Source organism: Littorina saxatilis, linkage group LG11 (genome assembly GCF_037325665.1).
Source record: "Littorina saxatilis isolate snail1 linkage group LG11, US_GU_Lsax_2.0, whole genome shotgun sequence".
NCBI lineage: Eukaryota > Metazoa > Mollusca > Gastropoda > Littorinimorpha > Littorinidae > Littorina > Littorina saxatilis.
Genome location: NC_090255.1, coordinates 13,587,223 through 13,608,133, shown reverse-complemented (window position 1 = coordinate 13,608,133; position 20,911 = coordinate 13,587,223). Strand labels below are relative to the sequence as shown.

The 20,911-nt window shown below is 42.7% G+C and overlaps 1 protein-coding gene across 1 annotated transcript; it reads right to left on the bottom strand.

Annotated features, from left to right (window-relative positions):
- Window positions 1–1,480: 1,480 nt before the first annotated feature.
- Window positions 1,481–19,370, bottom strand: LOC138979796 (adenosine deaminase-like). The gene is made up of 9 exons (XM_070352540.1): window positions 18,421–19,370; window positions 15,538–15,599; window positions 14,164–14,286; window positions 13,731–13,990; window positions 11,897–12,030; window positions 7,929–8,000; window positions 6,231–6,400; window positions 5,223–5,349; window positions 1,481–2,747 (listed from the first exon to the last, which is right to left on the bottom strand). The coding sequence occupies exons 1-9, from the start codon at window positions 18,475–18,477 to the stop codon at window positions 2,658–2,660; spliced, it is 1,095 nt and encodes a 364-aa protein (XP_070208641.1). The 5' UTR covers window positions 18,478–19,370; the 3' UTR covers window positions 1,481–2,657.
- Between the last annotated feature and the right edge of the window lie 1,541 nt (window positions 19,371–20,911).

Sequence of the window (20,911 nt, the reverse complement as noted above, 5' to 3'; positions counted from 1 at the left end):
GGAATATATGTTTGTGGAGAAAGACGGGCCGTGCTAAATGCCTTCAAGGCTGGCACAGTTAGCTGTATTGTCACGCACTGAACAGTAATGTCACACACAAAAAGCATGCTGGGGAAATGGTTCTTATTTTAGCCCTGCTACGTTGTTAACAGAGAGGAGATTACAACAACACGCTTAACACTGAACCAAACGTGTTATGTTTATAAACTAATAACATGTATGAACAGACTATTAAAACTGTTTCTAATTAATAGGCAAGTAAAATAGTGTGTGTGTAAAATAGTGTATGAATGGACAGGTTATTCGGTGTCCGAACTCCCCGCCGTGTACACTACATTGGGTGTGCACGTTAAAGATCCCACGATTGACAAAAGGGTCTTTCCTGGCAAAATTGCTTTGTCACAGTTAATAATTGTCTACCTATACCCGTGTGACTTGGAATAATAGGCCGTGAAAGGTAAATATGCGCCGAAATGGCTGCAATTACTGGCCGTATAAAATTTCATCTCACACGGCATCACTGCTGAGCGTCTAGAACTGTACCCACGGAATATGCGCGATATAAGCCTCATTGATTGATATATATGTAGTGCATGGATGGACTATTAAAAAAATATGTATGTTAAAAAAACACGCTGAAATGAAAAACAGATACAAGTTTTTATAAGACTTAATGTTGTCATTAAATCATTTCAACGGTCTAATGTTGTCATTAACTGTATTGGTGACAGCGTAGCCTCAGTTTCAGTATCTGTTGCTTTTCTCCACCCACCGGCCTTCCAATCGCCATCCGCGCTCCCACCCCACACATTCCAGCTCACATTTACACTTTTGGAAAATGAAGACCAGGCACAAGGACTCACACAACAACACGAGGCAATGCTGATTAAATAGAGCAAGACACGGACACAACAAATGTATTGCAAGATCACGTTCAGAATGAAGTAGTTGGTACACGCAGTTTAAATGATTAATAATCAAGGCTCAGAGTCACCTGGGTCATACCGAGTGGTAACGCACTTGCGCTCGGAAGCGAGAGGTTGCGTGTTCGACCCTGGGTCAGGCCGCAATTTTCTCCCCCCTTTCCTAACCTAGGTGGTGGGTTCAAGTGCTAGTCTTTCGGATGAGACGAAAAACCGAGGTCCCTTCGTGTACACTACATTGGGGTGTGCACGTTAAAGATCCCACGATTGACAAAAGGGTCTTTCCTGGCAAAATTGTATAGGCATAGATAAAAATGTCCACCAAATACCCGTTTGACTTGGAATAAAGGCCGTGAAAGGTGAATGCTCGCCTAATAGGCTACTGAGCTTTACTGGCCGATGTGAATGCGTTATATATTGTGTGTAAAAAATGTCTGTTTGTCTGTCTGTCTGTAAAAAATTCCATTTCAAACGGCAGAAATTAATATGTAAGCGCCTAGGGCTATATCTAGATTAGGCGCATAAAAATGATCACAATAATAATAATAATAATACCAAATATTGACGCCAGACGGTAACAGAGACGCAGGTGGTTCTTAGGTTTGATGAGCTGCTACACTTCTATATATATATATATATACGACTAGTGTCTGTCTGTCTGTCTGTCTGTTCGCGATGCACGGCCAAAGTTCTCGGTGGATCTTTTTCAAATTTGGACACCGTATTCAGCTACACCCCGGACACAACCTCATCGATGAGATATTTCAACACGTGCTCTCAGCGCGCAGCGCTGAACCGATTTTGGTTTTTCTCTGGATCCATTTCCAGTAACTCTTCCTTATCTTCTCCTGTGTTTTCAGCGTTTACCTCCCTTCCTTCGCCTGTGGCGTCAATCCATATTCCCGTTTCTATTTTTAGAAGGTCACTGTCGACAACGCTCAATCCATATTCCCGTTATACTATATTTAGAAGGTCACTACTCTTCTCCAGTGTTTTGCGCGTTTATCTCCCTTCCTTCGTGCGGTGCGCCGGCAAAGCCGGCGTACACCCGGCGCAGCCGGGTCCCCGGCGCAGCCGGGTATTCGGCTTGACTTTTTCCCGGCGCAGCCGTACCCGGCGAAGCGGGTATTCATCTAGTTCATAATATACGATACCGACACGCACACAGCTTGTCGGTGACCTTCCGAGTTATTTTCCACTGCTGACAATACTGAGTCATCAAGTCATACAGTAACTTCATTCTCGAATTTCTTTGTCTTTTGCAGGAGACATACCGAAGAAGAGGTAAAACGTGTACGTGACTCAATCATTCGCATTTGACCTCATCTCGAACTTTGTTCCGCTGTTGACGTCAGATATTTCACTTGGAAGAGAGGGGTCCAGTAGAGAGTCTTGGGTCGTTGTGTCGATGTTGTATCTCATTAAACCGTTACGATGGTCAGAAAGTCACATATCCACTTGGTACCAAGTCCAAAAGGGTCAAAGAGGTCAGTTTGGTACACTGTATCAAAGATAAGATTTCAACAAAATTAGCTTGTAACCAGAATAAAAATGACCCAAAGCGGGTTTAAAGTCAAAGACAAAAAGGTCATCAAAGTGAGCTTGATGTCAAGGACAAAAGTTCACCAAGGTCAGCCTGGTACCACGGATTAAAGGTCAACAAGTTCAGCGTCGTGCTTTCAAGAACGAAAGTTCACGAAGGTCAACCAAGGTCAAACGATTCACAGGGGCCTCCTATTGGTCTCCGTAAGCAGCTTGGAGTTCAGCAAAGAGTTGTTGTTTCTCTGCGTCACTGGCAAAACTTGCTTTTACCGCATTGAAGATCTGCCGACATAAACACGTGTGTAAACAGATACTGCATGTCGTACAGGTGAATACACAGAGCATTCACTCATATTATAGAGAGGGGAGGGAGGGAGGGAGTCAGGAAGGAGATAGAGAGGGATAGAGGGGGAGGGATGGAGAGAGAAAGAAAAGAGGGAGAGGAGAGAGAGAGGGAGAGGGGAGAGAGAGAGGAGGGGGGAGAGAGAGGAGGAGGGAAAGTGTGAGGAAGAGAGAGAGGGAGATAGAGAGACAGACAGAAATACAGACAGAAATACAGACAGACAGACAGGTAGAGAGACAGAGAGAGAGACAGACAGAAATCGCTGCCTGTGCAGTTTTCATATAGGGTCTTCACTCCACCACAACAAAGACAGACAGACAGACAGGTATAGAGAGACAGACAGAAATCGCTGTCTGTGCAGTTTTCATATAGGGTCTTGACTCCACCACAACAAAGACAGACACATTTCAGTTGGTTCCCTTAGACACACTCCAGAGGCATGATCATTGAGAAATCAACTGAGTCCACGACAGAAATGGAATTCCAGGGACTCGTTTTTACAGAGGTACGTTCAATTTGCTGATTGACATTGCAGTGGAATCCCCATTTTTGGACGGACCTACTCAAATCTGTGAAAGTCAGGTGTGAAAAGAGTCTTAAAGGCACAGTAAGCCTCCCGTAAACCATCACAGAGCTCCCCGAGCGTCTACATACAGTACAAGCATACTTCCATTTGAACGCTCACCGAACGGGAACATCCTGGCTGCTTTCTGTCGAGCGTGAGAAATTTTCAAAGAATTTATTTTCGTGGACTTGGTCTTTACAACAATGGCGCCTCGTTTTGGTGCTGGACGGCTGTTACAGTGATACCGGAAATCACGCCCGGACAGTAAGCCTCCCGTAAACCATCACAGATACTGTCAGGCTTTTACACACAGTACAAACACCCTTCCATTTGAACACTCACCGAACGGGAACATCGAACATCGAGCAACAACGTAAAGAGCGAGCAATTTTCAAAAAAATAATTTTTCGGATTGTCTCCATCTCAATCGGACCCATCCTGAACTCAGGTCAAAAATGAGTTACTTCCCTTCAACTGGCGATAGCCGTGGAGCGATGATTATCAGAATGATTCGGACCGTGGTGCGTTTTGGCGCTAGACCTAACTTTTAAAATCTAAATAATAACTGAATTCTCAGCTTTTTACACAAACATTCTTAAATCATAAAAGAATTCTTTTTTCATCAAGACAAGATCAGTACAATTCGAAGTTTTGAAAGTTTCAAAAAAGAAAAGCCCGAAAGCGGTCACGCAAGGTCGTGATTTTCGTAGTAGACGGCGGTTTATAGGTAGTCAAAAGCCATCGCTAGTGTTCTTATGAATCACATTCGTTTGTTTCGTGAAAAGTCAGAGGTACATAACGTGCTATCACAGCGAGCCGCATTCAAATTACAAACTGACGACTGCATTGTGAAAAAGGGAAACTGGATAACACGGGTTCACGATGGCTCAGGGGTAAGATAAACCACGCAAAAATAAATTCTTTGAAAATTGCTCGCTCTTTACGTAGGGCACCTGGGATGTTCCCGTTTGGTGAGCGTTCCAATGGAAGGGTGTTTGTACTGTGTGTAAAAGCCTGACAGTATTATGTGATGGTTTACGGGAGGCTTACTGTGCCTTTAACACAGAGGTACACGTAGATATGTTTTTAAAGGCTGCCATATTCGTAGCGTTCATTAATTAATTCATATTGTTTACATGTGCCAATAATGTTATAAAACTGTACCTAAGGGGATATAATAACGATTGGCTGTAGCTTTCGAACACAGAAAAAATTATTTCAGTATTGCAAAGTGGTGTTGATAGTGTCGAATGTAAACAGAACAGTCTCAAACGCCATCTTCAACGGTCTAAAAATAGCCCAAGTCCTGGAGAACTGTTGCTAAACAATGCAATAAAGAATTAATTATTTCTCGTAATTGGTAAGGACTTCAAACCTAAAACTTTGCAGGAAGCTTAATTTATACATCCCCGCAACAATGGGAAAAGCCCTGGAAGTAATTAAACTAATTAAATAGCACTATGTCAGCCTTTAACCGAGAGTCTGCAAAGCTTGTGTCTTAAAAAGGAGAGTTGTCAAAAAAGTGGGGATGAGGGTGGGAGTGTGTGTGTGTGTGTGGGGGGGGGGAGTCAAACCTGCCCTTGCGACCACTTCACAATAACGACCACTTCACAATAACCACCACTTTTTGCCGGTCCCTTTGGGTGGTCTTTGTTTGTTTTGTTTGTTTGTTTGCTTAACGCCCAGCCGACCACGAAGGGCCATATCAGGGCGGTCCCTTTGGGTGGTTGTTACGGACAAGTTCGAATGTATAACCTGCATATACCCAAAAAATAACATTTTGGAGTTATTGTAACGAGTTCCGCTGGTGATGTAAATCCTTCTTGAATGGATACAACAGTGTACTTACGGACTTGACAATATCCTGTTTGGTTAGGCCCATTTTGAGTGCACAGATGTAGTCATCTGACAGGGTATTGTCGAACAGCGTGGGGTCGTCAGAGTTGATGGAAAAGCTGGCACCATCCTTCGCCATTCTGTGATATAGAAAGAAACGTCTTGCTGTGGGTAAGTTAGAGAGAGACTGAGAGATCAAAATAATCAAATCAAATCAAATCAAATTTTATTTTTCGAGGGTTGTGGCATAAGCAATACAACGAGCTTTTTTTCAACCAGCCCTCGCCCAGAGAGGGGACTTATCTAATCACATATTTACAAGGTAGAGAAAAACAGCAACATATGAATATTTACACATTACATATAATACACCGCAACTATTGAGCGTCGTATATGTAACGTAGTAAAAACAATGCTGAATACACATGCATGAGTAAATGTGTTATCAAAACTGTGTGTTTTTGTGTGGATATAATGAACACTGATGCTTTGGACAAATAAAATTAAAACTAAACGAAGTCTTCCATCGCTGTGACTTTTCGTAATGTAACATTAAAGTGAAAGGTGTTCTTTGAAAGTATTGAGACTCATTGGGACTCTCACAAATTCCGGGAGAGAATTCCACAGGACGCTACCAGAATAGGTTAAACTTGACTCGAAGAGATCTATCCGGCTTGGAATTGGGACGTAAACTGAACTTTCGGTTTGGTTTGACGAGAGAGAGAGAGAGAGAGAGAGAGAGAGAGAGAGAGAGAGAGAGAGAGAGAGAGAGAGGGGAGTAATTGAGAGTGTTTGTGTGTGTGTGTGTGTGTGTGTGTTTGTGTGTGTGTGTGTGTCATTGTGTGTGACGGTGTGTGTGTGTGTGTGTGTTTGTGTGTGTGTGTGTGCGTGTGTGTGCGTGTGCGTGTGTGTGTGCGCGCGTGTGTGTGCACGCGTGCGTAAGCGTGGATGCATGTGTGAGCCGGGTTTACTGACCTCATCAATGGTTTTTATCTCCTCACTGAAAAGGGAAGTGACTCACTTTACGATTGGGTGTTTGTCAAGGCCGTTGGGGGCGCCACCTGTCTTGAGGGAAGAGATGGGGCAGGTTTCAAAATGGACGCCGTCTTTGACTACACGTTGGAAAAGCTCTTCGTCTTCCTCGCATCTGTAGCCGTGACCCACTCGTCTCGCCCCGTAGTCATAGACAGACTGCAACGGATGCATCTTATTTATTGACGAGAAAAAGAGTCACTTTCGTCGAAACTTCCCTTGTTTGGCGCGTAGAGAGACTGATACGACCAAAGCTATAAGACAAGTTTAGCCATCTAAACAAAAAGAGGACACCACAGTAACCAGGTTTGGTATGTTCTTAATCAATATTTCGGCAGCGATAAACTGCCTTCTTGCGGATGGTATGATGAAAGTTTAGCCATCCTCCGTTAGAATGATAGTAACCGTAGTGGTAGTCAAGGGTCGCCGAAAGTCGGTAGCCTAAATCAGTTTTAGGCACCAAAAAAAAAATAGGTGTGGTTACGGTAACATAGCCAAAAAAAATAGGGTAGTAAGGTAGGCAATCACTTTTTTTTTTTAACTTTTTTTTCTAATGTGTACAAATTAAACCTACTTGACAGGGAAATAAGTGTGCGACTCGAGCGCTGTCGCTTTCAGTTGCGTTTTCTGCACTCGTTTTTTTCTTTTTTTGTTTCTTTTTTTGACAAATGTAATAAAAAATTATAGGGTCGGCCCCTAAAAATAGGGTAGGTCGGGTTACCGTAACCACACCTATTTTTTTTTTAGGCCTTAGTGCCGCAAGGGCAGCCCCTGACTACCACTACGATTAAAATAATTCTAACGGATGATGGCTTAATTTGTCTTATATACTGCTACGCGTACCAGTAGATTGTGTTTGATACGATAGAGAGGGTACATGGCCAGGCTTTTTCCGGTCTAAAAAAATGATAAATGTGGACGGTTCGGTGTTCGAATCTTGGCATCGCCTAGTATGTAAGGGTGGAGATTTTTTCCGATCTCCCAGGTCAACTTATTTGAAGACCTGCTACTACGTGCCTTATCCCGTTCGTCTGTACTCGCACGTACAAGAGGCTATGAACTGTACACTCACGAAAAAAATCCTATAATCCAAGAAAGACAAAAATAGCCAGCACGCGTCCCCTGAAAATAGAGTATGCCTGCTGATAAGTGATATGGTGGAGGAAAAAACCCCGCCACGCACGTCAGTAAAAAAATCCCACTCGAGTGTACATGGGGACAGGAGCATTGGCCTAGTGGATAATACATCGGCCTCCCAATCGGAAGGTCCCGGCCGCGCCTGGTGGGTTTAGGGTGAAGATTCTTCTAATCTCCCAGGTCAATTTTTGTGCAGACCGGCTAGTGCCTTATCCCCCTTCTAGTGTACACGCAAGCACGGAAAAGATCCTGTAATCTATGTCAGAGTTCGGTGGGTCATAGAAACACGAAAATACACAGGATGCTTCCCCCCGAAAGCGTCGTATGGCTGCCTAAATAGCGGGGTAAAGATGGTTATACACGTAAAAACCGAGTGTGCCAGGGAGTTTTAGCCCATGAACGCAGCAGAGGAAGATTGTACATGGGAGTTTTTCTGTGCCAATGAACGCAGAAGAAAAAGAGTGACATGGGAGTTTCAGCCCTTGAACGCAGAAGGAGAAGAAGAAGAAGGTGTACATGGGAGTTGCAGCCCTTGAAGAATAAAACTCACCATGCGAACCATCTCTGCGGGGCCCACCTCTCCAGCATGTGCTATACACTTCACACCCAGTGTGTTGGCTTTCTGCACACAACCAAGGACAGCATATGGTTGGTTAGAGTCCAACTTATTATTATCAATGAACAAGTTTAAATCCAAAAACCAACAAATAGACTTCTAACGTTCCAAAATTCTGAATTAAAACACAACAAGAATGGTTATTTTTTTTTTTTTTTTTTTTCTTTTTTTTTTCTTTCTTTTTTTTTTTTTTTTTTTGGTTTGTTTTCTTTTACATTACAATTTAACTAATGTCTGCGTGTATGTGCGTGTGTGTGTGTGTGTGTGTGTGTGTGTGTGTGTGTGTGTGTGTGTGTGCGTGTGTGTGTGTGTGTGTGTGTTGTTGCTGTTCCCATAATTCTGTTATATAATACATTTTCAGCGGGACAATACATAACAAGTTAATTAATCCAACGCTCGATAGACAAAGGCGAGAATTTACAAATTACCAATTACAGTACCAGTTTTCAGCACAGCATCATACAGCGCATATATAAATAACTTTACATTAACAGCACAATACTACTAGTTATCTATATTCTTATACACAGTTCAATTTTACTAGAAATTTCGAACTCGAGCTTGGTTCTGAAATAAGATCTTCATGTTAGTTTTTGGATTTCCGTACTTAAACTGGCTTATGCACATTTTCGATATCAATATAAGGTGATTAATTATGAAGGTTTTCTCTCTGGGGATATCACGTGTGAAATACCCAAAAAGAGCCTCTTCGCAGCTTAACTTTATATTTTTGCCTGTACATTTAAATATGTACCCTTGACATTCCTGCCATATGGGTTGCACTGCTCTACACTGCCAAAAAAAGTGCTCGATGAAGTCGGTTTCGTTACAATACTGACAAAGATTTGTTTGACGAATTCCCATCTTATGTAGCAAAATATTGGTGGGATATATATTGTGTAAAATTTTCCAATGCAATAGACGAAGACGGGTTTCTGTCGAGCATTCGTTAGCTAATTTCCAGTGTTTATCTTCTAATGTAATATTTAATTTGTTCGACCAAAATCCAGCTGAGCTTGGCTCCTTTATCTCATAATTTAACATCTTTAGGCGAATTTGGCGTGGAGATAATTGTATAAATGGCATATGATCAGAACGGGCCTGACCCGTATCACGCAATAATAGAGCTTTAATGGCAGTTTGTATTGCATTATATTCAAATAGGCGAGACTGTTTATATCCAGTTAGTTCACATATTTCCTCAAAAGAGCACATGTCGTTATCGTTAAAAACATCTTTAACAACGCATATTTTAGCCTTTATCCAGTCATTCATGTATAGCGTTTGCTTCCTGTACCTTATATTTGTATTATTCCATAAGGTTTGATTCCGTACACTTATCTGCTGTTCATTACTGCTTATTTCTTTGATCTTGTGTTTATTGTTTAGCCAGGTGATAAAAGCTTGTTTCCAGAAATATTGCTTTATGGCACCTAGTCCTTTAAAATTTTCTGCACTCACATTTGAGCGCAGACAGCATAAGCGTTCGCCCAGATTTAAAAAGGATGCCAATGGAATCTGTTGCCACTTTGCGTTACTTCCGTCCAGCAGCCTCATAATCCATGAAATTAGAAATGATGTTTGTACATCTTTGACATTAATCATTTTCAGACCTCCAAGATTTGTCTCTTGGCACATTACTTTTCTATTAACTTTTTCATAAGCTCTTTTGTTTGAATATTTTTTCTTCCAGATAAATCGGAATAGAGATGAATTTAGCTTATTGAGGAAGTTTTCTGTGGCACATAGAGATTGCAGTGCGAAAGTAAACTGTGACAACATTAATGTTTTGACTATACAAATTTTCCCCATTATACTTAGGTTTCTTTTCGACCATGTTGCTATTAATGAATTTACTTTATGTAGTTTAGGTTCCCAGTTTTCTTCTATGTTGGAGGCTGGGACAGAGTTGTTGAAATGAATACCTAAGATTTTGATTTGTTTTTTCCAAATAATATTACATGGTCGGTCAGCAGAAAATTTATTTATACCAAGCCACATTGCTTCTGTCTTTTGATCATTCATTGCTAACCCTGAAAATTTTGAAAACTGAGTTATTAGATGTAATACGTTTCTTAGGTCTTTCTCATCTTGTAGGAAGAAACTAATGTCGTCAGCATACATAAGTAGTTTAAGAATTTCACCATGTCTATCAGAATTCCTTGGCAGTTTAATCCCTTTAACATCTTGATCTGCACGGATTTTGATTGCTAACACTTCGAGGGCCAGAACAAAGGCTAATGGTGAAAATGGACATCCTTGTCTTATTCCAGCATCACATGGGAATGGACTCGATATCCATCCCATGTAATTAATACTACTCTCTGTATTTTTTGTTAAAGTATCGACCCACCTAATAAAATGTTCACCAAATCCGAACTTTTGGAACGCCCAGAGCATATATTCTTTAGATATCGTGTCAAAAGCAGCTCTGTAGTCTAGCGCCATTAAAATACCTGGTTGATTACTGTTATTCATATATTCAATGACGTCATCAATCATTCTAATAACAGTGCTGGAATTTCTTTTTTTTAAAAACCCAACTTGATCTTCACTTATTAAGTAATTGACGACTTGATTTAATCTGTTTGCAAGGCATTTCGCTAATAGTTTATAGTCGGTGTTCGTTACAGATATAGGACGCCAGTTATTTAGGTGCTCTCGTTTCAACCCCTTTCCTTTATGTATCAGTGTGATTGCTGCTCGCTTCTGGGATACAGATAGTTCCCCTTTTTCAAAGGCTGACCAAAAAGAGGATAATAACATTTTGTTTATATTACTCCAAAAGAACTTTATGAAATTGGTTGTTATTCCATCCAATCCTGGAGCAGAATTACTTCGCATTCCCTTAAGTGCAATAAGGAGTTCTTTTTCTGTAATTTCTTGATCAATACTGCCCTTTTGCTCCTCTGATAATTTTGGGATGTCAGTGTTTTTTAAAAATTCGTCCCCAAGAAAGTTATTAAAATTGGTGTTTTTAGTGTATCTGTTAGTAAAGAAGCGGGTTTGTTCCTTTCATGGTTACTTATTGGAAAGTTCAATTTTTGACCAAACAAAAACAAAAATTGACCCAATGGTCTATTTAGCGGACAGAGAAACAAACATATCATATCAAATTAAATAAATAAAACAACAAATACGTCGACGCAGGTTTATTTTGCAGTGGACGGGCATAAGCATTATAATATAGCACAGCTGGCCTCACATTCAAAGAAATACAACTCTTTCAAAGGCCAAAAAAAGCCACGAACATAGTTAATAGCCAGATATCAATTCAGCGACGACGATTTCACAAAGTCTACTTCTCGAAGCTCGGTTCACGAAGCTTTGGCAATGAATTTTTGGTAAAAAAAAAAAAAAAAAAATAACAAAGATCGCGAAGTCAATTTTGGGCTTAATTGGGAAGTTAGAAACACAAGGGTACCAACATAAAGAGTACTGGTCAAGAAACAAAGATGCACGAAGCTATTACGTATTAGTTTGGTTTACCTTCACCTTTATATTGTATAATCAGACAGGCGGGGTGTTTAAGTCGCCGGGGGCCCGGGTAGCTTAGGTGCTAGAGCACTGGCCCGACTTGTGATCCTAAGGTCACGGGTTCGAATCCGGGCTGGGACGGACACGGGTCAACTTTATGTGCAGACCCAGAGACGGTATACATGTCCCACCCCCGTGTCACCACAGTGGCACGTAAAAGATCTCGGTCATTCTGCCATACGTGCAGATGGCTGATACCACCTAAACACTGACGCATACACTTGTGTATCTCATCAAAAGTCGGGGTAAAACCCGGGAACATGCCCCTAATGGGTATGCCGTAAGGGCGTAAAACTTGAATTTCTCTGTTTAAATCGCAACACGTACGGGGGTCTATGACATACGAGTCGTGTGCACGTGCTAACCTTGTAGGCCGCTAAGTGGAGAGACTGGTCAGTGTCTGTCACGATGCTGCCAATTTCCGGTCCTGCTATATCCATGGCAACCACGCCCTGTGCTGCAAACTCCTTACACAGCTCCACCACGAGATAAGACCACTCTGTCAACACACACATGCACGCCAGAATGTAGGACACTCAAAAGCAGACATGCGGCTGAATTTCAGACTTCCCTACCTTATAAGCATTTAAAAACCCACCTTTCCTGACTTGTTGTCCATAACTTCTAGAAATCTATTTCCATTGTAAGACTCCTTCCCATGGAAGACCTGTCCAATTTTTTTAGATCTTAAAAAACAGGTTCCATTGTAATCCCACATCTGCACACATCTGGTCCATCATCCAAGCGAGAAATCGTCCAGTGGCAAGCTTGCGATGTCGGGTTTGATTGCATCCCACAGTCATGGGACAAACAGGCAAACTCACATGATAAGAGAGTAATGCGCCGGACAAGAGTTATTTCTGGTCGATGAAAACAGCTGAAAACCAGCAGCAAATCCATTACAGCAACCAAAGACGGAATAGATAAGGAGGAACTAATCCTAAAGCTGATTAATATCCTTATCTTGTCATCTGAGCGCATCTGGACATGCATCCACGCAGCAAATCGCATATGGTGATGAGACCATTCTAATCAAGCTGATTGCCTTAGGCCTCAAAATAATTGAGCAGAGTTGACTTCGCGAAGTCAGCTTGTTGAAGCTTGTTGCACGAAGCTTTTCACTATTGCCGATTTCGCGAAATGGGCAACTTGCCCATTACGTGTAATCGGCTACCTATTCCGTGTAATTAGCTGCCGATTTCGCGAAATGGGCAAGTCTTAGAGGCCTTTACGCATTTTCGGCAAAACGCTGCTGATTTCGCGAAATGGGCAACGTTTTGCCTATTACGCGAAATGGCCAAAAATATTGCCGATTCCGCGAGTTCGGCAATTCCGTGAATTCGGCACGACATACACAAGCAGTCATGCAGGTACACACACGCGCATTAACACAGACACGCACATATGCATACACATACACTGACACGCACACACGCATACACACATACACACACGGATCCACACACGCACGCACGCACGCAAGCACACACTGGCAAACACAAATACATGTAGACATGCAGCAGGTACGTAAGCACGTATGTACGCACATACACGCTAGCGTGGGCATACAGGCACGCCGCACACACCACAAACACACACATAGATACGCACGTATATATATATACACACACACATACCACACACACACACACACACATACACACACACACACACATACTAACACACACACACATTGCAAATCAAAGTTACGAACAAATAGATCTATACGTTCATCTTGATGACGCACAACAAACTCTTATCGTCGTGCCCTTAATTAAGATGACTGTAGGTAGCCTACATCTTATGTTCCCGCCCGCACATACCCAGCTCCGCTACCCCCACCCCCACCCCCTTCCCTCCCTCCCAAGGGTGTTGTGCTAACCAAGGTCAGTTCCGCGACAACGGTACAAACGGGCATTCTGACGTCATCTCGTCTGCAGACGTTATGAGGGACGTTGTTGCGTCCTAGGCACTGTGACATCACCACACCCAGGCCTTATGGCGTCATCCTATTCCAACGTTATTTTACTAAAAGACTCTGTCATATCTCCCCACCAAACAATTAACACTCAGAAACCTATTCTGCCCCACTAAAATCACTCTGACGTCATTCCTCCCCAACAACACACACCACAAGCTAGCATATCTTCTTCTTCTTCTCGATCGCTCAGACAGGGACTAAGCTAGCATATGACGTACCAGGGTGATGACGCACGCAGCACAGTATAGACCTGACAGTGACGCCGAACTTCTTCCCGCCGTCAGCCAGGCCCTGGTTGACCGACGTGACGACGTCGCGCGGAGTGTAGCTGCCCCCTGTGCTGGCCGCGTAGGTCTGCACGCCCAACGAGTTGCTCAGAAAGTGGGGCGAGTAGCGAACCTCGGAGTAGCGGACACCTTGCTTGGCGGCGTCTTCACAGAACTCGTAGGCTACCCGGTACACCCCTTCGTGGTACCCGCTGAAATGAAAGAGAAAAGTTACGGTATCACAAGACCGACGGGTCTGAGACGAGTTCCAGAATACCTGGATCCCAAACGGGTGGGCGTGAGCGAGTGAGCGAGTGAGTGAGTGACTGGGTGCGGCATAAGTTGAATAAGTGAGTCTTGGTACTTTGAATCTGGAGATACTCACGCGAACGTGGGGCCGAAGATGTAGAAGTTTTCCAGGGCCTTGGTGAGGTCTGAGGCCTTGTAGACACATACGTACTTCTTCAATTCGTCCACCGTGCCGGCTGGTAGGTCTATCTTTTTCTGTCTGAAACGACACAGTGTTACATTACACAATGCCATGCAACAACATAACAAGTCGCGTAAGGCGAAATTACTACATTTAGTCAAGCTGTGGAACTCATAGAATGAAACTGAACGCACTGCATTTTTTCACAATGACCGTAGTCCGCCGCTTGTGCAAAACGGAGTGAAACTGACGAGCCTGTTCAGCGTGGTAGTGGTTTCGCTGTGCTGCATAGCACGCTTTTCTGTACCTCTCTTCGTTTTAACTTTCTGAGCATGTTTTTAATCCAAACATATCATATCTATATGTTTTTGGAATCAGGAACCGACAAGGAATAAGACGAAATTGTTTTTAAATCGATTTCGGAAATTTAATTTTGATCAAAATGTTTATATTTTTAATTTTCAGAGCTTGTTTTTAATCCAAATATAACATGTTTATATGTTTTTGGAATCAGGAAATGATGTAGAATAAGATGGACGTAAATTTGGATCGTTTTATATAAAAAAAATGATTACAATTTTCAGATTTTTAATGACCAAAGTCATTAATTACTTTTTAAGCCACCAAGCTGAAATGCAATACCGAAGTCTGGCCTTTGTCGAAGATTGCTTTACAAAAAATTCAATCAATTTGATTGAAAAATGAGGGTGTGACAGTGCCGCCTCAACTTTTACAAAAAGCCGGATATGACGTCATCAAAAGTATTTATCGAAAAAATGAAAAAAAAATCCGGGGATATCATTCCCAGGAACTCTCATGTCAAATTTCATAAAGATCGATCCAGTAGTTTAGTCTGAATCGCTCTACACACATACACGCACAGACAGACAGACAGACACACACACATACACCACGACCCTCGTCTCGATTCCCCCTCTATGTTAAAACATTTAGTCAAAACTTGACTAAATGTTAAAAAAATAAAAGCAGTAGAGTTCATGTGAGGCACTTCAGTCATTTTTTGTATGTAGATCTGCATTCAGTTAAAAAAAAAAAAAAAACAATCGTTGGGTGACATGCATTTTACGCTATATCGCTATCTGAGCAGGGATTAACCCTGGATACATGCCCTCTAAAAAAAAGTATGTATTATCATTATTAATATTCTGCCAAGGGGGGAAAACTACAACAAAATATTTTTAATGTTGGTGTGAGAGACTTCTAATTTCTGTGCTTTTTGTCCAGACGAGTTTTGGTTGCAATACATACGGGTTTATGAGGATGTAATGTTAAAGGGTAAATATTTTGGAAATGCAAACAAGCTTTTACCTGCCAAGGTCCAAAATTGTTTCCAGCCTGACCGCCCCCTCCAGGTGAACATGTAACTCCACCTGTAATTATCACAAACAGTGAAACACAGACACACGCACGCACGCACGCACATACGCAAAACACACACACACATACACACACACACACACACACATACACACACACACACACACACACACACACATGTTCAGTTGTCCTAATTATGACATTTTGGCACAACGGGACAGCCATAAACGCCACCAATATAATATTAAACGGGAGCGTGTGCGTGAGCTGTGTGTGTGTGTGTGTGTTTTTTTGTGTGTGTTTTTGTGTGTGTGTGTGTGTGTGTGTGTGTGTGCGAGTGTGTGTGTGTTTATGTCAGTATGTGCGTGCGTCCGTCCGTCCGTCCGTCCGTCCGTTCGTACGTGCATGTTTTTGCGCATGTTTGCGTGCGCGCCGTGCATGCGTGTGTACGTGCGGGTGTTTTGAGTCAGCAGGCTGTTTGTGACAACCTCAGCGCGGAACAAGTCGAAAAGTTTCCCCCAGCACAAAATCACAAATTAAATCTTTAGAATTTAAGTCAGTCTCGCTTGACGGGGTCTGCTTATGTCAATAGTCCCCCCCCCCCTTACCCCCCTACCCCCCCCCCCCCCCCCCCCCGATGAATGGAACAAATATCAGTGCACCGTGATCTAGTCATTTTAGTATTAGGCTATTCTTTTGTCAGCGTCGGTCATCTTTAATAGGTGTGTATGTGTGTGTGTGTGTGTGTGTGTGTGTGTGTGTGTGTGTGTGTGTGTGTGCCCGCGCGTGCGCTTTCGTGCGTGTGCGCGGTTTGACTTTGTGTATGTGTGCGTGCATGTGTGCGCGTGTATGTACGTGCTTGTCTCTGTGCGTGTGTATTTTGTGTGCTTCCTTCTGTGCGAGTTTGTCTGTGTGTTGATTAGCACATAATTATGCTTTAATTAAACACATGACATTATTTTGTTTTACGGAAGACGAGTGCTGCCAAAAGAAACATTCATCTGAACAACAACTGAAAGCACAGTGGCCAACAGGTCTCTTTCAGCTGGCGAAATGAAGTCAGCTATAGTGAAACCCCCTTTTTAAGACCCCCCCCCCCCCCCAATTTAATACTTCCTCCTTTTTAAGACCTTCATTTTACAGCTTGTGTGCTCATAACCTCTATAAATTAACCTTCTTTGTAATGAAGACTCCCCCCTTTGTAAGACTCCCTCCTATTAAAGACTTCTCCTTTTAAAGGCCTGATTTTCTCAAATATGTTGAGGGCTTCAAATGGGGGCCGGGTTCCGTTATAACTGAACCTCCCACCATACCACACTGACTCAAGACACAACTTGTGTCGATCTATTCTGAGTAAACGACTTTTGGGAGTGCAGAGTTCCGCTTTGCAGTGCACAGTAAATAGTGACACAAAGACAAGTCTGCCCCACTCCATGTCATTCTGTGTTTGTGGCTGGCTTATCATCGTGGGACAGAGTACAGGCGCATGAAAAGTTTCCAGGTCGAAGTTTAGTTACCGCATGAAGTTGGCCTTTATCACCATTGCGATTTATAGTCTCTGTAAATCGGTCAATTGTGTCAAAATGCGCCAAAACCACATGGTGCTAGACACGGTTAAAATGACATTATTTTTGTTGCCGGTCGCTGCAATGCTGTTTTTATATGTTATACTCTTACTTTCTGCCTATGTCTTAATCCCAAGCGCAAGACAAATTCTTCTATGTGAAAATTGAAGCCAATAAAATTTGAGTTGAGTTGAGATGAGTTGAGTTGAGCTTTGTGAAAAATGCCTCAAACTACCTTAGCCTAATCTGACCATCTGTTGCTAGTTTGATGTAGGCTATGTTTTAGTAGTCCGGGAATTACAAGCTGAAACATATTTTTTTTTAAATAAAGCTTTTAAAATGTTCATAATTTTTTTTATTGATTTCATTCTGGTGCCACTGAGTGTTCACGTCTGAGCCCCTAATGCCTCTGCTGCTTTGGAAAACTCGGCCTGGCCTGCCCTAGCTAGCACTGAGTACACATAGCCTGCAAGTGGCTTTCATGCTCAGCAGCATCAGTATATATGGATAACGGGGAAAAAGAGGTGAAAAGTGTGGTGTGGTTATGGTAGCACAACCTTGCCAAAGTGCTGGCGGAATCCTTAGCAGAAAAAGGTTGACCTCGCGTATGGGAACTCGAACAAACACCCCGTCCCCCAACACACAGAAGCACACGCACACACACACACACACACACACACACACACACACACACACACACACACACACACACACACACACTGACTCACACACATACACCATTAGACGTAGACAGACAGACAGACAGACACACACACACACACACACGCACACACACACACACACACACTGCGACTAACACATCCCTCAACAAAACTTGGTTCAGGCGCCTGTTGTGTCAGGCGCACACACTGCCTACCCCTAGACCACGGACCTACATTGCCTAGACTCTCTTCCTCTCGTTTACCCCACATTTGACTCTTGGGCCCAAAGCAAGGTTGTACAAACAATCACTGATCGAGGGCTTCAGTCGATGCAACCAGGTCACATAGCTCTGGCTGTGTCTGTCATTCAATGATGGTGTCCATGTTATATAGTGCTATATGTTTTATGTAAAATCAATGTCTTGTTTGTATTATTGTTATGTACCACCCCTGAATTTCTCTATGAGATAATAAAGTATTCTTATTCTTAATATCGTAGCGAAACATTCACCAATTGTATACAATAAGCCTTTACTCGACCAACAGTTCTCAGTGGCATTGGTATGGCACTAGAGCAGAAGATAATCATTTGCAGAGCAGATTGGCCAGATGATACAGTATAATCATTGTGCAGAGAAGCCTCTTACCTTAATAGGAAACTGCTTGAGGATATCCTCTCGTGTTATAGAAGCCGCTGAGTCCATCGCTAGTGGAATGATTTTTGTGCACAGACAACAGGAGCACAAATCGTTTCTCCTATCTTCACAGCACTGACAAGTCGGCCAGTTCAATTGCACGCGGGATAATTGTGTATGGCTGGCAGATAGTGTCAAAAGTGACGCGTGAGTCCGTTGCGAATCAAACGCCTTGTGCGGTGTGACACCATCTCCATTCCACACGAGCTCTCTCAGTTATCTGAATGAAGTGCTTCCTAAATCCTCTGCGAACTTAAATCACGTAGAAAATGTAAATCAGTGGCTAGCAGATACCGTCAAAACTGACTGACTGACGCGTCTGAATTGGCTATCTAAGCATATTTCAGTTTGATGCCGGTGTAGGATCCGGTCCGGTCCCCCCTCTGAAGTAGTCCCCCGGGGGACCAATTCGTGGCAAAAACTACTCTATAATGGTCCCCCCTTAGACATCCAGCCTCGTTGGCTCACGTAAGTGTAGCCTATGCGATCGTAACTTTGTCTGTCTGTGCGTTTGTGCGTGTGTGTGTGCGTGTGTGTGTGTGTTTGTGCGTGTGTATGTCTGTGGTAGAAACTTTAACATTTCGTCATTTGAAGACGTCACATTATGGCGTAAGAGGGTTAGACGTCACGCGAAGGAATTACTGAAAGTCTCGGTTTTGAGCGGGCCGAGACTAGTTGGAAGGCAAGAGTTATCTTTTTCTTTTCATGTCTTGGCGTCTCAAATCTTATTAGTCAGAAAGCGCATGCACGTAGTCTCGACCAGCGCGTGGTGTGCTTCTTTCTGAGTACTTTACGTCACAAATTGTACTTTACGTACTTGATGATGACGTAAGTTAATTGTATGTGTTCTATTTCGTTGACTGAGCACGGCCGGGACCAGTTGGCGTGAGCGCTGGGATTTCGAGTTTCATTCGACATGTCAATGCATCGCAGTATGAAATAATACAGGTAGGAGGGTTAGTTCTTGTACTTTGGGTCAACCAAAGTCGATAAATGCATTCTTCACTATGGTATTGAGTCTGATTTCGTCGTCTATCTTGAATCAAAAAGCACTCTTCTTACAAAAAAACCCAACTTCGTTGCGAGCTACGGCGAAGCTTCGCATGTCAAAACTTGAGAAGCGATGTTGGGGTCAAAGTACCACGCCGTAGCTGTGGGTTTTTGGTATTAAGACTTTGCGAAGCTTCGTGTAGTGAGTTTGTGTTACTGTTTGTCTATTTCTTACGTGAGCCTTGAAGGCTTCGCCTCTTGTTTTTCTTAGGCATTCAAGCCATTTTTGGCTCACGTAAGTGTAGCCTATGCGATGATAAACTTTGTCTGTCTGTGCGTGCGTGCGTGCGTGCGTGCGTGCGTGCGTGCGTGTGTGTGTGTGTGATAGAAACTTTAACATTTCCGAGTCTATGGATAAAGCTCGCATAAGAAGATTACGTCTCGGTCAAAAGTGTTTGACGTGTGTGATAGAAACTATTTGAAGACGTCACATTATGACGTAAGAGGGTTAGACGTCACGCAAAGGAATTACTGAAAGTCTCGGTCATTTTTATTGTGAGCGGGCCGAGACTACTTGGCAGATCCAGGGTCTCGCTTTCTTGCACAGTTTCACCTATGCTTACTGTGTGTGTGTGTGTGTGTGTGTGTGTGTGTGTGTGTGTGTGTGTGTGTGTGTGTGTGTGTGTGTGTGTGTGTGTGTGTGTGTGTGTGTGACGGAGTGATTGAGTTTGTGTTACTGTTTGTCGATTTCTTACGTGAGCCTTGAAGGCTTCGCCTCTTGTCAATCTATATCTTCGTCCGGTATTATGTAGTGCACAGACAGCAATCTCTTTGTTTTTTGACTATATTTTGCAGAAAATAAAATAGATCTGATTTATAACGCCGTTCAACAGAAAAATCACATGAAATAAAATGAATAATAAATAAATACTGATAAGAAGAAATGAAAGCAGTCTCTGATTCTTTCCTTTCTTTTCTCTGAAATTGCTGGTAACATTACTAACATTGTAACAAGAAAAACGAGGCTGGATGTCTAAGGGGGGACCATTAAGGCTGTTCTTAACCAGACGAACCATTGGTTCGCCGAACTAAGGTTCGCGAACCATGGTTTGTGTCTTAACTGGGTGAACTTGTTCGGCAAACTCAAGGACTAGTTCGTCCAGTTAAGACACGAAACCTGGATCGCCGACAAACGAGGGGAGCTCACTCCGAGTCGACAATAAAAGCAAGTAAGTTATTCCCCTTCCAAAAATGGCTGCCTCCAAGACGAAATCACCGATTGAGTGGTAACTCCGTGCTGGTTGTCGATTTGGGTCTCTCCTTCCGACTTGATCATGGTGCACGAAACCTGGTAATCTTGAACTTTAGTGTGTTAAATTCATAGCTCAGAATCGAGTGGCATACTTTACTTATTTTAGATCCAAGTACCTGTAATCAAGCCCAAGAACATTTA

Excerpts from the sequence above, each read along its gene's own strand:
- LOC138979796 (XM_070352540.1), bottom strand. The coding sequence starts at position 18,477 with ATGGACTCAGCGGCTTCTATAACACGAGAGGATATCCTCAAGCAGTTT. Across the intron at positions 12,031-13,730 it reads CTGCGTGCGTCATCACCCTG|AGTGGTCTTATCTCGTGGTG; the intron begins GTACGTCATATG and ends GTGTGTTGACAG. Across the intron at positions 5,350-6,230 it reads GACAAACACCCAATCGTAAA|AATGGCGAAGGATGGTGCCA; the intron begins GTGAGTCACTTC and ends TCTATATCACAG.